General features: G+C 45.5%; 1 protein-coding gene across 3 annotated transcripts in view; it reads right to left on the reverse strand.

The window, feature by feature from the left end:
- The window catches only part of FLNB (filamin B), a 70,186-nt gene that overhangs the window by 2,693 nt on the left and 50,230 nt on the right, over positions 1-17,263 (reverse strand). Inside the window, exons 29-44 of one of the 3 annotated variants that reach the window (XM_051627337.1) lie at positions 16,318-16,565; positions 14,511-14,585; positions 13,676-13,778; positions 12,651-12,791; positions 10,959-11,087; positions 10,317-10,490; positions 10,002-10,160; positions 9,412-9,615; positions 8,659-8,811; positions 8,226-8,348; positions 7,419-7,685; positions 6,922-7,059; positions 6,717-6,832; positions 4,740-4,872; positions 3,519-3,695; positions 923-1,141 (exon numbers count right to left, since the gene is read on the reverse strand). In XM_051627337.1, coding sequence (XP_051483297.1) covers positions 923-1,141; positions 3,519-3,695; positions 4,740-4,872; positions 6,717-6,832; positions 6,922-7,059; positions 7,419-7,685; positions 8,226-8,348; positions 8,659-8,811; positions 9,412-9,615; positions 10,002-10,160; positions 10,317-10,490; positions 10,959-11,087; positions 12,651-12,791; positions 13,676-13,778; positions 14,511-14,585; positions 16,318-16,565 — 2,559 coding nt within the window. The remainder of the gene's footprint in view (positions 1-922; positions 1,142-3,518; positions 3,696-4,739; positions 4,873-6,716; positions 6,833-6,921; positions 7,060-7,418; positions 7,686-8,225; positions 8,349-8,658; positions 8,812-9,411; positions 9,616-10,001; positions 10,161-10,316; positions 10,491-10,958; positions 11,088-12,650; positions 12,792-13,675; positions 13,779-14,510; positions 14,586-16,317; positions 16,566-17,263) is intronic. The other 2 variants (XM_051627335.1, XM_051627336.1) reach the window with 2 other exon arrangements.

A 17,263-nucleotide genomic window follows, 5' to 3' on the forward strand; every position in this document is an offset into this window, starting at 1 on the left:
ACCCCATCTGAAAGGCATTTACAAGGAGGTTTTGAAACCCTCCTAATGACTAGCATGCATTCGGCATCCATAATGCATTTTCAGAGAGGAGCAATTTCCTGCTTGGGTTTTCAAGCCGACATCTTACAGCAACACTGGCAACAATCCCACCCCAGAGCCCTTAAGTGGTTAAAGGGCCACAGGAATTTCAGGATTCATTAAGCAAAGCTAGCTGCTTAAGAAGAGTTAATTGTGCTCCAATCACCAAATGCCAAAAATGACTTGAGTTGGCAGAGAAGCAGGTGCAATTTTGCAATAACCCATTTTGAAAGCAGAGCGTGTCCCAGCTCAGGGGAGTGCAGTCCCTGCTGCCTGCTCCCAAGAACATCACCATGCCACGGGCACCAGGAGAGGGTTCACTAGCTCAGGGGCAGCAATAGAGATGAGCTCCAGACTGTGCTTAAACACAGCACTGAAGAGAGAAAGAGCTTCCTAAACCAGCCTTCCTTGCGTCATCTGGAAGTCTCTCAGATATGGCTGACCTTTGGTTAGGTGACATCTGCATCAAAGTGAGACCAAGAGGGGCATCACTTGCTACAGGTAACCAGATTCCAGGGTTGTGGGGTGGGAGAAATGGGTAAACTGTCATATTTCCCTACTGCAAACACAACATCCTAGCACTAGGTCAGGATTTAATATTCCCCCATAAAGCTGTTTTATGGCCCTCCACTGAGTCAAGCTGGCAACTGCTGTGACTAATGCTCCTGTAGCCTCTCCTGAGATCCCTCATCTAGGCTTTGGAGGTGAAACATTTGGGGAGAAACATTTCACCTCTCACGTTTTTGGGTACCTAAACCTGAATGCCATACTATCTAGGAGGGACATATTTGCCCAATGATACAAACTACTTCAGGCACACAGTAAATACTGGTTAGCTTTTTACCTGTAACCTTTGCCTTGAAGGGGCTGCCCACTATGTGGTTAGGTCCACCATATTTAACTCCAATTAAATAGTTTCCTGGAGCCATGGGTGTGTACATGACTTTGTAACCTTCTGGAGTTTCCTGGCAGTCCATTTTCACCTTTGATGGCCCTTCAATTGTAACAGAGAGGGTACCTGGACCAGCCTTGGTCGTGTTAATGAAAAACTCCGACTGCAATCCTAGAAAGATGTAGCACAGTAAGACACACTCTTCCTTGCACCCAGTGTTACAAAAGCAGCCTGTTATTAAATTGGAAGGGATAATTTGGGGCCAGATGAGGCTGCAGGCAGGGAGGGGCAGAGGCCTCCCACCAGCATCCCCGCACGGGCCAGCCCCCGAGCTGGGGCTCCGCACCCAGCACTGTCCCCACCGCACCCCAACTCCCTCCTCCGCTCACACTGACTATGGGGTGGGTGGGAAAAGGAGTCATGGCAACCCTTTAGGGCCAAAACGGAAGGATCCTGGCATCAAAAGACTAGCTTAAAGAGAAAACTCTTAGAACAAGAGCCTTTCTACTGGGCGTCAGAGCCCATGCCAACACAACTTCTGGTATGGCCAAGCTTAGAGCCATCTCACTGTCTGGACCATAAATCAGTAGCCAAGAGCCCATAAAAAAGCAAGAGAGACAAGGGGCAGGAGATCTTCTGGAAGAGACAGTGTTTGAACTGCTCGGCAACAACACTCCAAGCGGTTTGTGGAAACAAAAGCTTGTTTAATTACAGCATCTGGTTAACACAGCTGAATTATTGCTGCTAATACTAAGCCAATGACACAATGCCAGAGACACAAGAAAAAAACTAAGCAAGGCTTTCAGCCCCCAAATAATTTACTGTCAAACTCTGGCTTCAGATATTTATGATCTTTGAGCTGCTTTATCAGACCCTGCTGAGGAGAAATTAAGTGCTCAAGCTCCATCAAAACCAGTACGGTTATGGGAAAGTTTCCTACAGCTGGGACTGAAGCATGCAAGTGTGGTGATCAACTAGGGAGAAGTTTCTGGTCCCTCCACACAAGAAGCTGCTGTGTTGCAATGCTGGAAGAACCCAGCTCCCACAGAGGCTTGTACCATCTCCCAGTGCTTTAGCAGTAAATCTTGCTGGCACAGCCTGCCTGGGAGGCAAGGCAGTCAGCTTGCAGTATGCATCACTCAATCAGAGGAAAACTAATTTCCGAAGCCAGCAAGCTTCGCAGCTTCTCACTGAAGGCTTCTTGCTCCCAAGTCACTGCTTTTTCCTTGTGCCCCAAATGAAGGCTGGCATTGTTGGAGGCTGCAGACATGCACCCCTCTCAGGGGGGACCTTTCAGGTGCTCAGCCACCGGCTATTGAAACATCTACACTAGAGCATTGTTCAGAAACACTGTGCAGCAGCTCCCAGGGCACAGAGCTTTTGGCAGTGGCCAGGATTCAACAAAGGGGCATAGAGTAACTTTCCTGAAGTTAAACAGTCTATTTAGATTAAAAACAACCCCAAGCAGCTTTATGGATGGAGGAAAATTCCCCTGTCCCTGATGCATCAGTGGCTAGTATTAATGAGTGCTTTTGTTTCCACCTATTAACACAGCACAGGCTATAATCTTTATTTTACGTAGTATATCTGCAAGTTTCCAAAACCAACTGCTTGGTTTCTCCAGAACACCAGAAGCTTTGACTGAATAACTAGTGTATTTTTTTTTCCAGGGCAAAAAAAAATAAAATGAAATGGTATCCACAAAAGACAGCAGTAGATAGGATAAGAGGAACTAGCTAACACCTTGCATATCAAAAGGAAAAAAAAAAAAGTTAGTTTGACTCTGCTACCTGTATGGGTGGCTTTAAACAAATCAAAGTGTATATCCTGGAATACTAAAGCCATAAATCTTATAAATGAAAGAAAACCACCCTAAACCCTACATTTTTGAGTTGAAAACTATCAGATGGGGCAGCCACAGCAGATAACTGGGTGTCAGATTTCCAAGAAGAGTCAGTGCCCACACTGCATCTGGAGCACGGACAGCACACTACAAACAGAACAATCCATTCAACTTTAAATTTCTTAGAGGTGCAAGCACTGAAGAAAAGGTAACTGAGTACACCCTCGTACTCATTTAATTAACAGGGGTATGCAAGTTAAACAAGATTCCTTCAACTAGGCAGCCAACTCACTATCTCCATTCACAAAAGCCTCTGGCCTTTACAGACATCTTCACAGGTGGAAGGGAGCCAGAGAATCTCTGGAGCTCCAAGGGACCACCAAGGGGGAGCTAAGCTAACTAGCAGAGTTGTAGCCCAGCTGCTAACCAGTTCAAGTGAACTTGTGCTGCAGTTGCTGCTTTATGGAGGCTTTAAGCACGTTAAGGCTCAGTGTAGCCTGCGGACTCGCTAATTGGTGGTTATAAGACTTGAGGAGCATGCGAGGAAGCAAAATTAGGCTGTGCCCAGGTCAGCAGAGAATGTGGGTTAGTTCAGCTGCCGTAGCAGGAAAAGTAATTCACAAATGTGCCTAGGAACAGATTCTGTCTCTCTCAGAAAGCCAAAGTGCAAACAGGTCTGTGTCAGAGCTGTAAAAGAAGGGTTACCAGTGGTGCCACTCTCCAGGCCAGAGCCGTAGGCGGTGACGAGGGCGGGATTGCCCGCCTGGCCCGGCTCGCCCACGCGCACTTTGAAGGGGCTGCCCACCACGTGGCTGCCGTTGAACTTCACATCGATTGAGTGGATGCCATTTTCATGGGGGATGAACCGAACGGCGTACTTATCTGCAAGAGAGAAGTGGCTTTCCTGACATTTCCAAGACAACAATAACACAGCAATTAAACCCCACGCAGGGCTGGTTAGCAGCCCAAGCAAGGCTTCCGTAATGCTTTGCATATTATGACCCCAGCTTAAGCAAATTCAGACACAGAAGCTGTTAAGCTCATATTTAAGTAGGAAAACACTGTATTTTTCTCTGGAGGTGTCACAGGTTGCATTTTCACCTTATCTACTAGGGCCTGATCTCAGCTGTCATCTAGTCTGCAGGGTGAGTTGCAGGCTTATTTGCCTCACACGTGCACTAAACATGACAGCTCAATCACAGCCCAACCTGTCAGCAGTTGAGGGAGCAGCGCAGAGAAGAAAAGCAGCTGGTAAGAGCAATCCAATTCTTACCAGCAGGCTGACCATGTTGCTCTGACACCACAGACACCGCACCTTTATTTAATAAAGTCATTTAACAATTTGCTGATACTTAACATTTTTGGTTGCATGTTAACTCAGAGGGGGGACTGACCTTCCCCAGCCAGACAGCTGCTGTCTGTCCACAGTACAGACCATAACTCATGCAGACTTCAAATGAAAAAGAAAAGCTCATTGCTGAAACAGGTGCTGAGCTTTCTGTAGTGTTTGCTTATATTCAGCTTCCTTGACATTTCATATGAAGGAGTAAGTGCGAGTTAAAAATAAACTATTAGTCAAAGATGGAAGCATAGCTTTGAAAAATAAACTTCTTTCCCAGCTAAGTTAAACAACCACATTATATTTCATTCATGACTAGTATCATTGTACCTTCACTGGCAAGCCAAGACTTAAATATCTGTAACTTACACAAGTCAGGGCTCAGCCATTTCATGAGCTATCTAGGAAAAGCCTGACATAACCTGGATGAACAACTCTTGACAACAAGAAGTCACTCCCCAAGCAAGGTGATTGTTCCTTGGGTTCACTTTTTGCAAGCCAAAGGGGCTAAACCCCCTCGCTACACGGCAGCAAGCATGTGTTGGAGGTCACCCAGTTTGCTTTGCCCATGGTAAAGCTGTGCTCACCTGGCTCCAGCTCAGACACGTGGCACTCTTCTACAGCTCCGGAGGGGCTGTGGACTTTAGCATCGATCTTGCCCTTTGCCCCATTCAGCCTTATAGCAAAGGATGCTGGCTGATTAGCTTTTAATCCAGACTCCTGAGGATGCAACAGTCAGGTTATCAAATTTAAACTTCTCATTTCAAACAGCAAAATTTGTGGCAGGGAAATAACCACCTCAGCACAATTTTTACTTTCTTTTTCTTAGACTTTAAAAAAAGACAAAGTTCTGACTTGTATTAACTTCCAAATCAGAAGCTCTTAGGGGGTGGCTGATTCAGGAGTCCCTCACACTGGCTAGATTTTTTCCCATAGTAACAGACCATTTTTGGAAGCCAGGTGACTGCCAAATCAGGCAGAGGCAGGTTTATGAGACTAGTCACCCGCTATCACTGAAGTCATCCCTCAGTATTCATGCACTTGATTTAAAGAATGCTTGAGCTATAGCTCCATTTTCAGCCCGTTCATTCGTTCCAGATTCAGAGGAAAAGCCTCTGATAATAATCCAGTTGTCTGAAAGAGTAATATGCATGTTTATATTTGCCACAAGAGGCTGCATTTAGAATGCCACCACAAGACTTCTTAACATGAGAAAGTAATTTAAAACACAAAACCAGATGTTGCCAAGCTGTCAGGCCATGGGTGGAAGGTGAGGCAGCTCAGCACCCCTGTTGCAGTGTTCCTCAGCCACAGCAGCCTCTGCACCCATCCAGCAGTAATGTTTCATGCTGAACATACTTTACCTGACTTTGTTTTCAACTAAATCCTGAAGAGGGAAATAAATGCAACTGAGTAGAACTGAGGTAAAATGTACAAAGCAAGCCCCTGGTGTGGGTGGAGCAGAGGCTGATGCAGCATCACTGTGCTCCACTTCTGAATACTCAGCTTTATCTGCCTCTCCAGGACTTAATTGAAGAGAATATTCCTGTCAAAGAGTCTTTAAATGAAACACAAGAGAAACATCAATACCACAGTGACTAATTAACGCCCTTGTAACTCCGGGTTAGAAGAGATACTGTTGGATCAGGCTGTCATGATTTATTTACACAGCCAAGGTGGAGAAGTTCTGCAGCCCAGGCAAACTCCTGCAGACCATAGCTGGGACACAGCAAAAAAAAAAAAGCCTCAACTGAAGTACTAATTGCTTATCACAACTCAATGAGGACTCAGGTACAGTACACTTAGACACAGATTCTCAGTCTCATATCCAAGTTTCTGGCTTTGGAGTCTTAAGTCAGGCCTCTAATGTTACTTGTATTTTAATGCATGTAACCACACACACAGAAATGATATGGTGAGGTTAACAGATGAGCCCAGGCCCACTAAAAAGCTGTGATTCACTCTGTGATTAGCTACTGTTCGTGAACCATCTGAGCTGCAACTGTGTGGGCTGGTGACATCAGCCAGAGCAAATCCCTGCTCTGACTTCATGGGGAGGCCCCTCCATCTGCCTGCATCAGAGCTCCAGCAAGGCTGCAGTACTGTCCCAACCAAGCAGCCCTACACTGCCTCACCCATGGAAACCCAGCTCTTCAGTCCATGTGCCAACCGAGTAACTCGGTACCAGCAGGGTCACTGGTGGTTCACATTCACGTTTGAGTTCTTGGCCATCCCCTAGCTAATGGGATAGAAAACAAGTGTTAGCTCCTCCAATGCTATTTCTAGAGCCTCTTATTTTTGTCAGGCATTACCACCTTTAATTAACTCAGCTGAGCCTTCTGCCTTCAAATTCTGGCTAGCCAGACCTGGGGCAGTTCTACTGGCCCAACTTACCAAAGGGCCAGCTGCCAAAAACCTCTCTCTGTCTGCAGTCTGAGCTTGAAAACAAGCACCAACCAAGGCAAGGCTACCACTAAGAAGACAGGACAACCATTTTGGTTTTGGAGAACAAGGACGAAATCAGTCTGTGTGGCAAGTTGTGGAGATGTTTCCTTATGTCTCACCTGAAGGCTAGTGACAGTGAGCCTGCGAGCATCATCAGAGGGGGCGATGATGGGGACCAGGTAGGGGCTTTCAGGAATGTGCTCATCATTGAACTTTATGGACACCTCATAGTTGCCTGCAGGGAGAAAAGAAGAAGTGAGTGTCCTTAGTTCTTTGAAACTAGCATTCAATGTTATTTCAGTATGATTTGGTCTTGGTGCATACCTGGCTCTTGAACTATGTATGATACACCACAAGATCCATCTTTATGGTCCTCAAAAGCAATTTCTGCTTTACTTGGACCTTCTACAGCAATAGACAGTCCTCCAGCTCCAGCTTCCCTTGTCCATATGCTGAACTCAGCTGTTGAAGAACATAAAGCACACACAAGAGTAAGTCTGCTGCTGCTGAGTAGCAGATTCTTCCCAATACACTGTGCAGCACCCCATACTTATTTTCATGAGGAATGGTACCTCATCCCATCATCCCGGGTGATAACACTTAACCATTTCTCCAAGAGGCTCCTATTACCTTGAATCAGCCTATGAGCCCTGTATAATCACCTCACAATCTCAAGATCATCCTTTGAGAGCAGTTTCCAAAATGTGGATTTCCAGACTACTCCATTCACATGATGCAGCAATATTATTTCTCCATAACTTCTGAAGACTGCAGACCTGTGCACAGCAGGCACTGGAGCCTAGGGAGAGCAGAGGACTCACCTGGGACACCTGTCTCTCCACGCTCCAGCCCTGGGCCTCCAGCTCTCACTTTATGGGCTCCTCCCTCACCCAGTGGCCCCACAGTGAACTGGAAGGGGCTGCCTGGCACTGGCTGCCCTCTGTACTTGACATCCACAGTGTGGACCCCCATTTCTTGTGGCACAAAGCGGATGCAATAGGTATTTTTGTCAGCTTCTACGATTTCAGCATCGAAGTTTCTTCCAGAAGGACTAGTTACCTGGGCTGTCATATCTGCACAATCAATTTCTAACAAGAAGAGAATAAAAACCACAGATTAGAAAGTGACAAAGGGTTTTGGTATTTTATTTTTGGAAGCAGGACCTGAATTCAAGTGATTACACAGCACAAACGACAGAAGATTCACAGAGGTGCCAGTTTGTATGCTCAGCTGCTGAGCAGCAAGCCCGGCCAGTTACACCAGGTGCTGTGGAGGCAAATGAAGAGGCTGGATAAGTGCAGCCAGCTCAGACTGGCCTATGGGATTCACATCTGCTAGAGAGCAGTACAAACACTTAACAGCCAACTGGATGATCTTAAAACCCTGGAGACAGAGTGAGCTGTGCAGCCCATTCTCCAGCCTGCTGTACACAGAACAGATTAGGACCTCACTGGTATTTATTTCTCCATGTGTTCATCATGGTTATGCTTATTTTTAACCATTCAAAGAGACCACACAACCAGTGCTTCTTCCTTAAACTCTCTTACTATGAGGAAGACTTAGCAACAATGAAGTTCCTATTTACATGCTGTACAATTACAAATTATGGGGATAAGGACTTTGCTTACCTGGAATTTTTAGGTTCAGATCACATATGCTTCCTACTGTTGCAACAGAGGGAGCTCGTCTTGTTCGTGTGATGCTCTCCTTAACTCTTCCTTCACCACTTATCTTCACAGTAAATGGGCTGCCTGTAAGTATCACAGCAAGTCATTCCTCCTCTGTTCATTACATACTGACCTGAGGGTGAGTGAAAGCTTCCTTTGGCTCGCAGTGGATCACAGGGGAAGTTTCAGAGCCAGCTAACAGTGAGGTCCCAGTGAAATACACACAGGTAACAACAACAGTTTTGGATGTTTCCTGCTTTTGTAGGGTACTGGTAAGACCTCCTTGAATCTTTGGGACTTAAAGCCCTAGCCAGACCACACAGTCCACCCACAGTTCCAGTACAATAAGACTTTTGTTTTACTAATCAAAACGTTGTCCAATGCTTCTGCTTACCTGGAATATGTTCATCTGCAAATTTAGTGGACACAATGTACACGCCAGGTACAGTTGGAAAATAGGATACTTTGCAAGTTCCATCCTCTAGGTCTTCAGTTTGGATGTCTACCTTGCTGGGTCCTTCAACTGCCAGTGAGATCCCACCATAACCTACAATAAAGCTAGGTTAGCCTCAGCTTTCCACGGTGCTATTAAAAATGTGACATAAAATAGTCCAAACCCATAGCAGTAGTTAGTGAGTAGATTTGTATCACAATGGGCATATGGGAGTTGCATGATGCCTTAATGAGATTTTCATAGTACTAATCAGTCAAGTATTCAAGACACAATTCAGCTCCTGAAATGCATTCATGTTGAAATTTCATTAATGTTGAAAAATTAGCTTCAAAGACTGTGTCCAAGGCTCTACATTAAACCAACAGGGAAATATCATCCTCATTTCCTTCTTGGTGTACACAATACTAGAAGCAGCACCATATCAAATGAAAGAGAAGCTTCATCAGTGCCTCAGTGACATCCTGTTGCTGTAATGGAAGACATCAGCCAAGACAATGCGAAGTATTTTAGAAGTTAATAGCATTGCCTGTAATTAATAAATGACAGTAATGACAGTGCATGCTTAATATACGATTTGCATCTGCTGCTTTGTGGCTTGTGGCCTGGTGGTCACATGCTGTGGGAGACAGTGCTCTCATTTAGAAAGGATGCACATCTCACAGCATCTCACACTCTCCTTGCCATGGAACTCACCTGCGTCTCTTGTGTCTACAATGAAGTCACACATTTCAAAGGTTCGTCCCTCCACCAAGCCACGCCCAAACACTCTTGCTCGTCTGGCATCTCCTATCTCAGACTGGACCACCATGATCGTTACAGGGCTGTTTGGTACATGGCTCCCATTTTTCTTGATGCTAACCAGATGTTCTCCTACTTCCCGTGGAATGAATGAGATGCCTACGAAGAAGAGAAATGTGACCAACTTATTAACTTTTAATGCATGTTATAATTGATTTAAATGCCTTAATCACACCAATAAATTGAACATGAATGAGCACTCTCTACCCGTGTTGAAGCCTGGCTCTCAAACGGGCCACGAAGCCATTCACATATGCTGACAAAAGCCACTTCAAACACAACCTGGCACATCATATGCAGGCTAAGACAATAAGTCATTCTTCATACTCTTCTGTCTTTGGCCAATTGTACAAAAAAATATCAACCACATGGTTTGACAACACTTCTCTGGGTAGGAGCATAGAAGTCAGTCATTTTACATAGCAAACCAAACTAGAGTAGAGGTTACTAAACTATTCTCTCAGATCCAAACTGTCAGAGCTTACCAATGTGGTTATTGGGCAGCCTCTTCAAAAGACAAGGCTCATCACGACCTGATGGGGCCTTAATGCTGGCTGTTAGGAGGCTGAGATCAGTCTCATTGATGTCCAACAAAAAGTCAGCAGCAGAACCAAGCTTAACTTGGGATCTTCTTCTGTTATCATCTGAATATAGAAAAAGAGAAATGAGTCAGAAAATACTACAAGGCTAAGTACAGAACAAGCCAGAGGATGTCCGTGTTTATTCCACAAGCCAGGTCTCCCATTCTATCAGAGGTTAATTTTAATTATGAAGTGTTTCCAGAAGTCTAAACTTTATACCTGTGATCCTGGCTGTGAATGGACTGCCCGGGATATGCTTGTCATTGTACTTGACCAGGATGCTGTAGTTCCCAGGTAGAGTAGGCAGGTACGTGACTGTGCATGTCCCATCTTTGTTATCAATGCAGCTGATCTCTGCTTTTGAAGGTCCTTCAATAGCCAAGTCCAGCCCACCTAGGAAACAAGAACAGCACTTCCATAAATCTTTGTGCACACCAAGTCCAAAGAGGAAGATCCAGTACTTGGTACTGAAAACACAGCTTAGGTGCCTATTTTCAAAGGACAGTAGCAAAAAGAGCCCAGGTCAACCCACTGAGAACACATCGATTTAATCTGTTAGATTTACCTAACAGTGATTCCACATCCACTAGTTCTAAGCTGCCTTCAGTTCATTTTTAATTAAATGAATCTTTTGCACCCTGTACCACAGGTATATCTACTGCTCTCAGGAAGAACTAATGAGATAGCTTTTACTGCAGGTTACAGCTTCATGAAATCTCTTTCATCTGATATTTGCACAGGTCATTTGTATTACATCAGAGATTCACAGTTGAACAGATGAATGCAAATTAATACTGATGTGCACGACACTTCCAACAAGGTCCTAGCTTAGTGTAGGATGGGCTTAAAGAACAGACTTACCCTCGCCTGCATCTTCTGTGACAATGGTGAAAGTTGCTGGTTTATTGGCAACCCCATAAATGAGGCCAGGCCCATAAGCAGACACACTGCCACTGTTTGGATAATTCACATAGAACTGCAGAGGGCTCTCTAGAGGGGAAAAAACAATAACAAATGAATTATTTCTAAGGATGAGTGGCCTAGACAACAAGAACAAAACAGACATCCAGCTGCTCTTTACTTAATAAAAGTAAATATTTTACTTTTATTCTTACTGATACCCACGTTCTTCGATGCCATTCTCATAATTTGAGAATTGAGTTACCTTTATGTAACTGTAATGCACTTAAAACAAACAAACAACAAACAAGTAAGCCTCCACTTTAATTTTCAAAAGATACTTCTCCACAATTTGTTCCATGTTCAGTCGTGACGAAGTCTTACTCAAATTGCCAGAGATAAGCCTCAATGATGTTGTAAAGGGTCTTATTCATTACAAGTTTATTTTTAGCACATTAAATCAGAACATGACTCAGAAGCAGGCTTTCATTTCAGGCACAGATCCTGAATTTTGGTAGCTCAGAATTAGGAACTAACACAGCACATTGTCTGTTTCAATGAACCTGAACTAGCAAATTTGAAGGGTATCCAAAAGCATATTTGCCAGCCTCAGATTAGCTAAGCTGGTGCACAAGAACAAAAAGTACAGTCACAAACAGCCAGTAATGGTTTCAGAAAAAGGCACAGGTGGTTCTGAAGTCCAAAGCTAGGAGGATTTGCAGCTGAGACAGTAGCAAGTTTGAGTCATGATGGCCTTCTAGGAGGAAACACCACGGCACATCATCCTGTGGCCCAGGCACAGGGTAATGGTCTCACTGAACCCATACATCCAACAGTTTGGCACTTAAGGCGGTGCTACGTCCATACAAAGTGCTGAAGACTCTGAAGCAGCACCATGCATCATGTTATTGAGCTCCCTGCTCCAGCCAAATTTATCCCTTGTCTCTGTGCAACAACAGGAGCAGCACAGTGCTGGCATTGTGTCTCACATCTACAAACCCTTGTAAAGATCTGCCCCTTCTCTCCCCGGCCCCATGCAGCCTGCACAGCCAGAGAACTCTGGGGCAGCCCCAGGCTCTGGGTGAGGCAGAGCTTTGGCTAGGGAAGGACAAAGGAAGAGAAGAGAAAGGGAATGTAAGGCAGTGGTTTCTGTTTGTTAGAAGCAGCCAGGAAGAAAAGATTGTGTGCTTGTGTGGTTTATTTTATTGCAACAAGATGAAAAGAATAACTATAGTGTTTTAGCCACTTAGTCCTCGCCACACATGGGAGGGTTTATGCCAATGCAGTTTTAGAAATAAACGTTCACCGTAACCACTAGTTTTGTTGAGCACCATGGCAGCAAATTTCAACCTGAAAAAAAATAGTAGCTAGAAAATTGTAAGTTTCCTTTTCATAATAAAATGCCACAAAAGCTAGTTTCCAAAACCAAAATCCATTTTAAGCCTGGCTGGTATTATTAAACCACAATGGAAGCTCAGATGTGCTGGCACATACTCCCACGCTTCAGTTGCTCTCTGGGCTGTGTGCAGATGACCAGTAACATAACCCAGGCAGTTCTTACAGCAGTGTGTACAACTAAGCTACAGAAACCTCACCAGGAACAGCAGCAGGACACTGCACATGGATTTGTGTTGCCTGCTTTGTCAGACTCACCTGGGATGTGCTTTCCCATATATTTTATGTGCATTTCATGCAGCCCAACCTCAGTAGGAGCATATCTCACTGTTACTGTGCCATCTTTGTTATCCACAATATCTGGCGTATCCGTCTTTCCAGAGGGCATGTGTACTTCACCTACAAAAAGACACCATGGGAGTTACAGAAGGAAAAGCTGGCTGCTTCCCCCCTCCCACCCACAAAGTATTGTCTAGCCACTTTAAGCAAGTGTTTTAAATTGTTAATTACCCACAGGCACAAATAGGAGACTAGTGGGAACACTAACCAGACGTTTTCTACTTAAGCTACATGAATACAAGGCCATGGTAGACATCTGGCAAACAGTCCTGTGACCTTACAAACTCTACAGGCATGGCTGTTTGCTTCAGCCACTGAAATTTCTACAGCAAATCCCAGGAAAGGCACTGATCTACCTTGTCCCAAGATACTCCCTCTCCTGCTCCTCTTTTGAAAAGGTAAGATCAACTGTCCCTTCAGCAGGGACAGACAAGGGCTCGAGATGGGATTGCTGAACTAGAGGACTGGAGGAGACACAGCCCCTGAGAGCAGGAGCTTTGTGTACCCAGAATGTTTTTGGGCCAATGCTCTCAGCCACCAGACCTGTGGAGGAGGGGTTGCCTGCTCTGGAGAAGGTATGTGACAGGAATGCGGGATTAGACTGTTTAGCAGCATCTACACTAAATAAGTAATGGAGCTTATCAAGGGTGCATGTAGCTGCTACAGAGGAGAAAAAGCAGCAAGTCCTACAGTGCAGTAGCTTACAGGCTAGTACTAAGGACCACAGCAGCCCCAAGAACCCCCTCACTTAACTCAAACCATCAGTGGGGCGTATCCTACTCACCCCTCAGTGGGTGCCACTTGATGTGAAATTAAACAAATAAGTTGCTGGCAGGATACAATCCTCCCCCACACACTGTGGTCTAGACCACCCAGACTGCAAATGGATAAACATGCTAAGAAAAAGCAAAACCTCCCCGAGAGGCTGAATGTAATCCAGGTACCTGTTATTTCTCCTTTCCTTACAGCAAAAGGGATAACCATATCAAAGGGCCTGAATCCCATGCCATTCATGTCTCCAACCGGGACATAGGCTTCTTCTGTGACCTAAAGGAAGCAAAAGGATGGGACACTTCAAAAAGGATGGTAGACTCAAATGAGCACTGAGCAACTCCACTGCAAGCACAAGCAGGAGAGAGGGCGAGGTGATTATCACAGCGAGGCACAGGACTGGGCTCAGCCGGAGCAGGGCCCGGCCAAGCTCTCCTCCCTGACACCACCACACAGCAGAGAGAATCACACACGGCGCGAATGGCAGACATGCTGGAAAAAAGTTAGAGGTAAAAATGGAACACAAAGGGATGGAAGACAATGCAGTGCACACACAAGACCCAAAGTGGCTCCATCTGAAAGGATTTAGTTGCTTAAGGCCTGGAAGAGAAAGTGATTTTTTTTTTTTTTTTTTTTTTAATGGGGCAGAGTGATTGCAACACAAAATGGACAAAAGAAACAAATTTCACAATGCGACTCTGGACTCGAGACACTGTGCTGTTTTACTGAGAAAAAGCGATGCACTCAGGTTGCTATTGCCAACAGGAGACATTGCAGAAGTAGAAGCTGCAGGTGTAATGATCCTCTTCGTGCTTAAATGAGAGTTTATTTTGAGACCCCCTTCAAGCGGCAAAGAAAAAACAAGGTCCGGATCACAAGAACAATTGATCAAACAGAAAGAATGAACACAATGACCAGAGCGATTCAAGCAGTCCCAAGAAGCAGGCTGTCATCTGAAATGGAACACAGATGGGGGAAAAACAGCTGAAAAATGTAAAAATTGTGTACCCAAGGGCGGAATCCAGGGGGCGAGGTGCCCAGTGGCTCCTGTGACCGCACGGCAGCGTCATCTGCATCTACAGCCTGGGCAGGGGCAAAGGCAGGTCAGGTGTTATTGTGGCACAGAGGCACTCCCACCTCTCACAGCACAGAATGCACAGCTCCCCCCAGCTCCTCAGCACCTTCCTCCCACCACACAGCCCACCCAGTCCTCTCGCCATTGCAAGAACCTGGATCCAGCCAGGGGAGCCGGGAACCTGCCCGTACCCACAGGCACTGGGGGAAACCATCAGCAGTACAGCAAAGGGACAAAGCCAGTACGTGCGTTGTTGGGAGCTTGGAAGGGAAGCTGGAGAGCAGTGCCCAAGCACTGCTGGAATTGAATTTCAGAGCTTTTATGGGAGAGAGGGAGAGAAGTGAAAGGTTGAAACCCAAATCCCCAGGCATTGCACAGCAGGACATGGCCTGTGAGCTGGGAGGCCAGGGAGCCTGCTGCGTGGGAAGGCTGCTCCCAGCTCCTGCACCAGGGTGAATGACCCAGCCCACATCCCATCATAGCTGCAAAGCTACTCTTCTGATTCATAGCTGGGATAGCGTCGTCAAGGCACCAAATGTGTTTTCCCCCCGCGCAACCTCCCTTTCCCACCAGGCATGCCAAGAGGATGACTTGCAAATTCCCATCTCCCCCACTCAACCCAATGAGAGCAGCTGGGGCTGACACCCCCGCAAGCAACCCCATCGGCTCCTTCTTCCCCTTTGCGTTGCTGCAAACCCCCCTAACAAAATAACCCACTGAAAACCTATGCATGGAAAGACTCCACCAAGAAAACCAAAGCAAAACAGAAATACTGCTGCTCTGCTGCTCCCCATCCCTGGCTGAGACATCCAGGTCAGACATGCACTGTATCAGTCAGCTAGGGAGTGGGAATTTTGGCTGGCCAGGAGCGGGCTCTCTGACCTCAAGAGGTATTTCCTGTGGTGAGCTTTGAGTAGTGACCAAGAGAGTAATTTTTCTCATGAAAATCTTTGGAGACACCAGTAGCAATCTGGCAGGATGGCAGGTAGGAAAAGCCGGTGTGTCCATCCCCAAGGACTTTGTCTACAGGCTGTGGCCAGACTCAGCGCAAGTACAGCCGTGTGGTTCCATAGACCAAGACATGCTGGAGACCACCTTGGCTGAGGTTACAAGACCAAGACTTTACCAACACTAAGGGCTGTTCTTCACCTGAAGGGCTTCTGTGAACCCCAAGAGGCACAGAGTCTTCTCCTCAGGGAGGCTGGAACTCTGTTTGCTTTTTAAACCTAAATATGCTGAAGTACAGCACATTGAAAGATCATTATTAAAATGAAAGAGATTTGGCTATAACCGTTTAACTAGCACTTGCAAATAATTTTTAAGTGTGAGTGAACAGCCTGCTTCCCTGTGATCTCTCAGCTGAACATTCCTTATTTTGGGGTCAACATTATAAGAAGTGAGAGACGGACAACTCAGAGCATGATATCTGACAACAGCTGAAGTAATTAGCTGTAGAAGCTGATTATAACCACCCCTTACATCATTTAGAAAGACTACATGATCATGAAATAAAAAATTAATTTGCTCAGAGAAGCCAAGTCTCCATCCTCTGATGGCTTCTATCTGTCTTCCCTTAACTGTACTGCCTGCCTCAAATAAGCTCTGCAAGTAACAAGGATTCATTAGCCCTGCTAATCTAATAAATACCTAAACATTTACCCATAGAGTTAACCTATCACTAAATAAAACGTTACAGCAGGAATCCAAGTGGGAGGTATTTTTGGAGCAGAGCTGGCTTACCATGACAGTGAAAGGACTGTTGGGAATGTCCACCCCACCAAAGCGGACATAAATCACATAGGTTCCTGGTTTGGCAGCAGTGTAGAAGATATCGTAAGTCCCATCCTCATTTTCAACAACATCTGCTTCAGCTTCTGTCCCATCTGGCGTCAGGACGGTGCACGTCACTTTTCCCTTCCCTGCTGATTTGGCATCTACCACAAAACCAACCTCCTCACCAGTCTTCACAGTGGGTGCAATTCCAGGACCTGCAAGACAATTTTTGTTACAGGAAGCATTCAGAGGACAGTTTTCCCAGGCAGGTTGCCCACGAGGTGCCTGAGAAACACAGAACCAAAGTGCTGGTCCTGGGGACCCACAGACATGGTTTTGGGAGCAGATGTACAAGAAAGGACGTTCATAGTGTGGGTCAGCACAGGAGCATGCAAGAGCTGGCCACCAGCTTCCCTCCTCTTCTGCAATCAGAGAGGCTGGAGGAGAATTGAAGGGGCAAAAACCCTAGGTTTGAAGAAAGAAATGCCTTAAACCCATACTGTTATTGTCACACTCCTTTATGCAGAGCCAAAGGCAGTGCCCTGGCCAGCAAACCTCCCTGTGCAAGCAGCAATAAAAGGACATGGTAGCAGCCATGACCATGTTTCCTCCTACATTACCCACACATTATTTTCCACTGCTCTGCCACACAACCCAAAAAAAAAAATAAATCATGAAACAATGTCCAAATTGTAGCGATCGGATCTAGCCTGAAGAACACTGTGTTTAAATGAGAACTATTAAGTCTTATTTGCAGTACATATTTAATACTCCTGCTTTGACCAGCACTTGTTACCAGGTAAATGGCTCAATTTTCAAATGGCAACAAACTTGTTGTTTTAATACCTTGACAATATTCCAGCATCTATTCCTATGGCGATTGTATTTCAACTTCACAGCTAAGAGTCAGAGG

Source organism: Apus apus, chromosome 9, assembly GCF_020740795.1.
Source record: "Apus apus isolate bApuApu2 chromosome 9, bApuApu2.pri.cur, whole genome shotgun sequence".
NCBI classification, from domain to species: Eukaryota; Metazoa; Chordata; class Aves; order Apodiformes; family Apodidae; genus Apus; species Apus apus.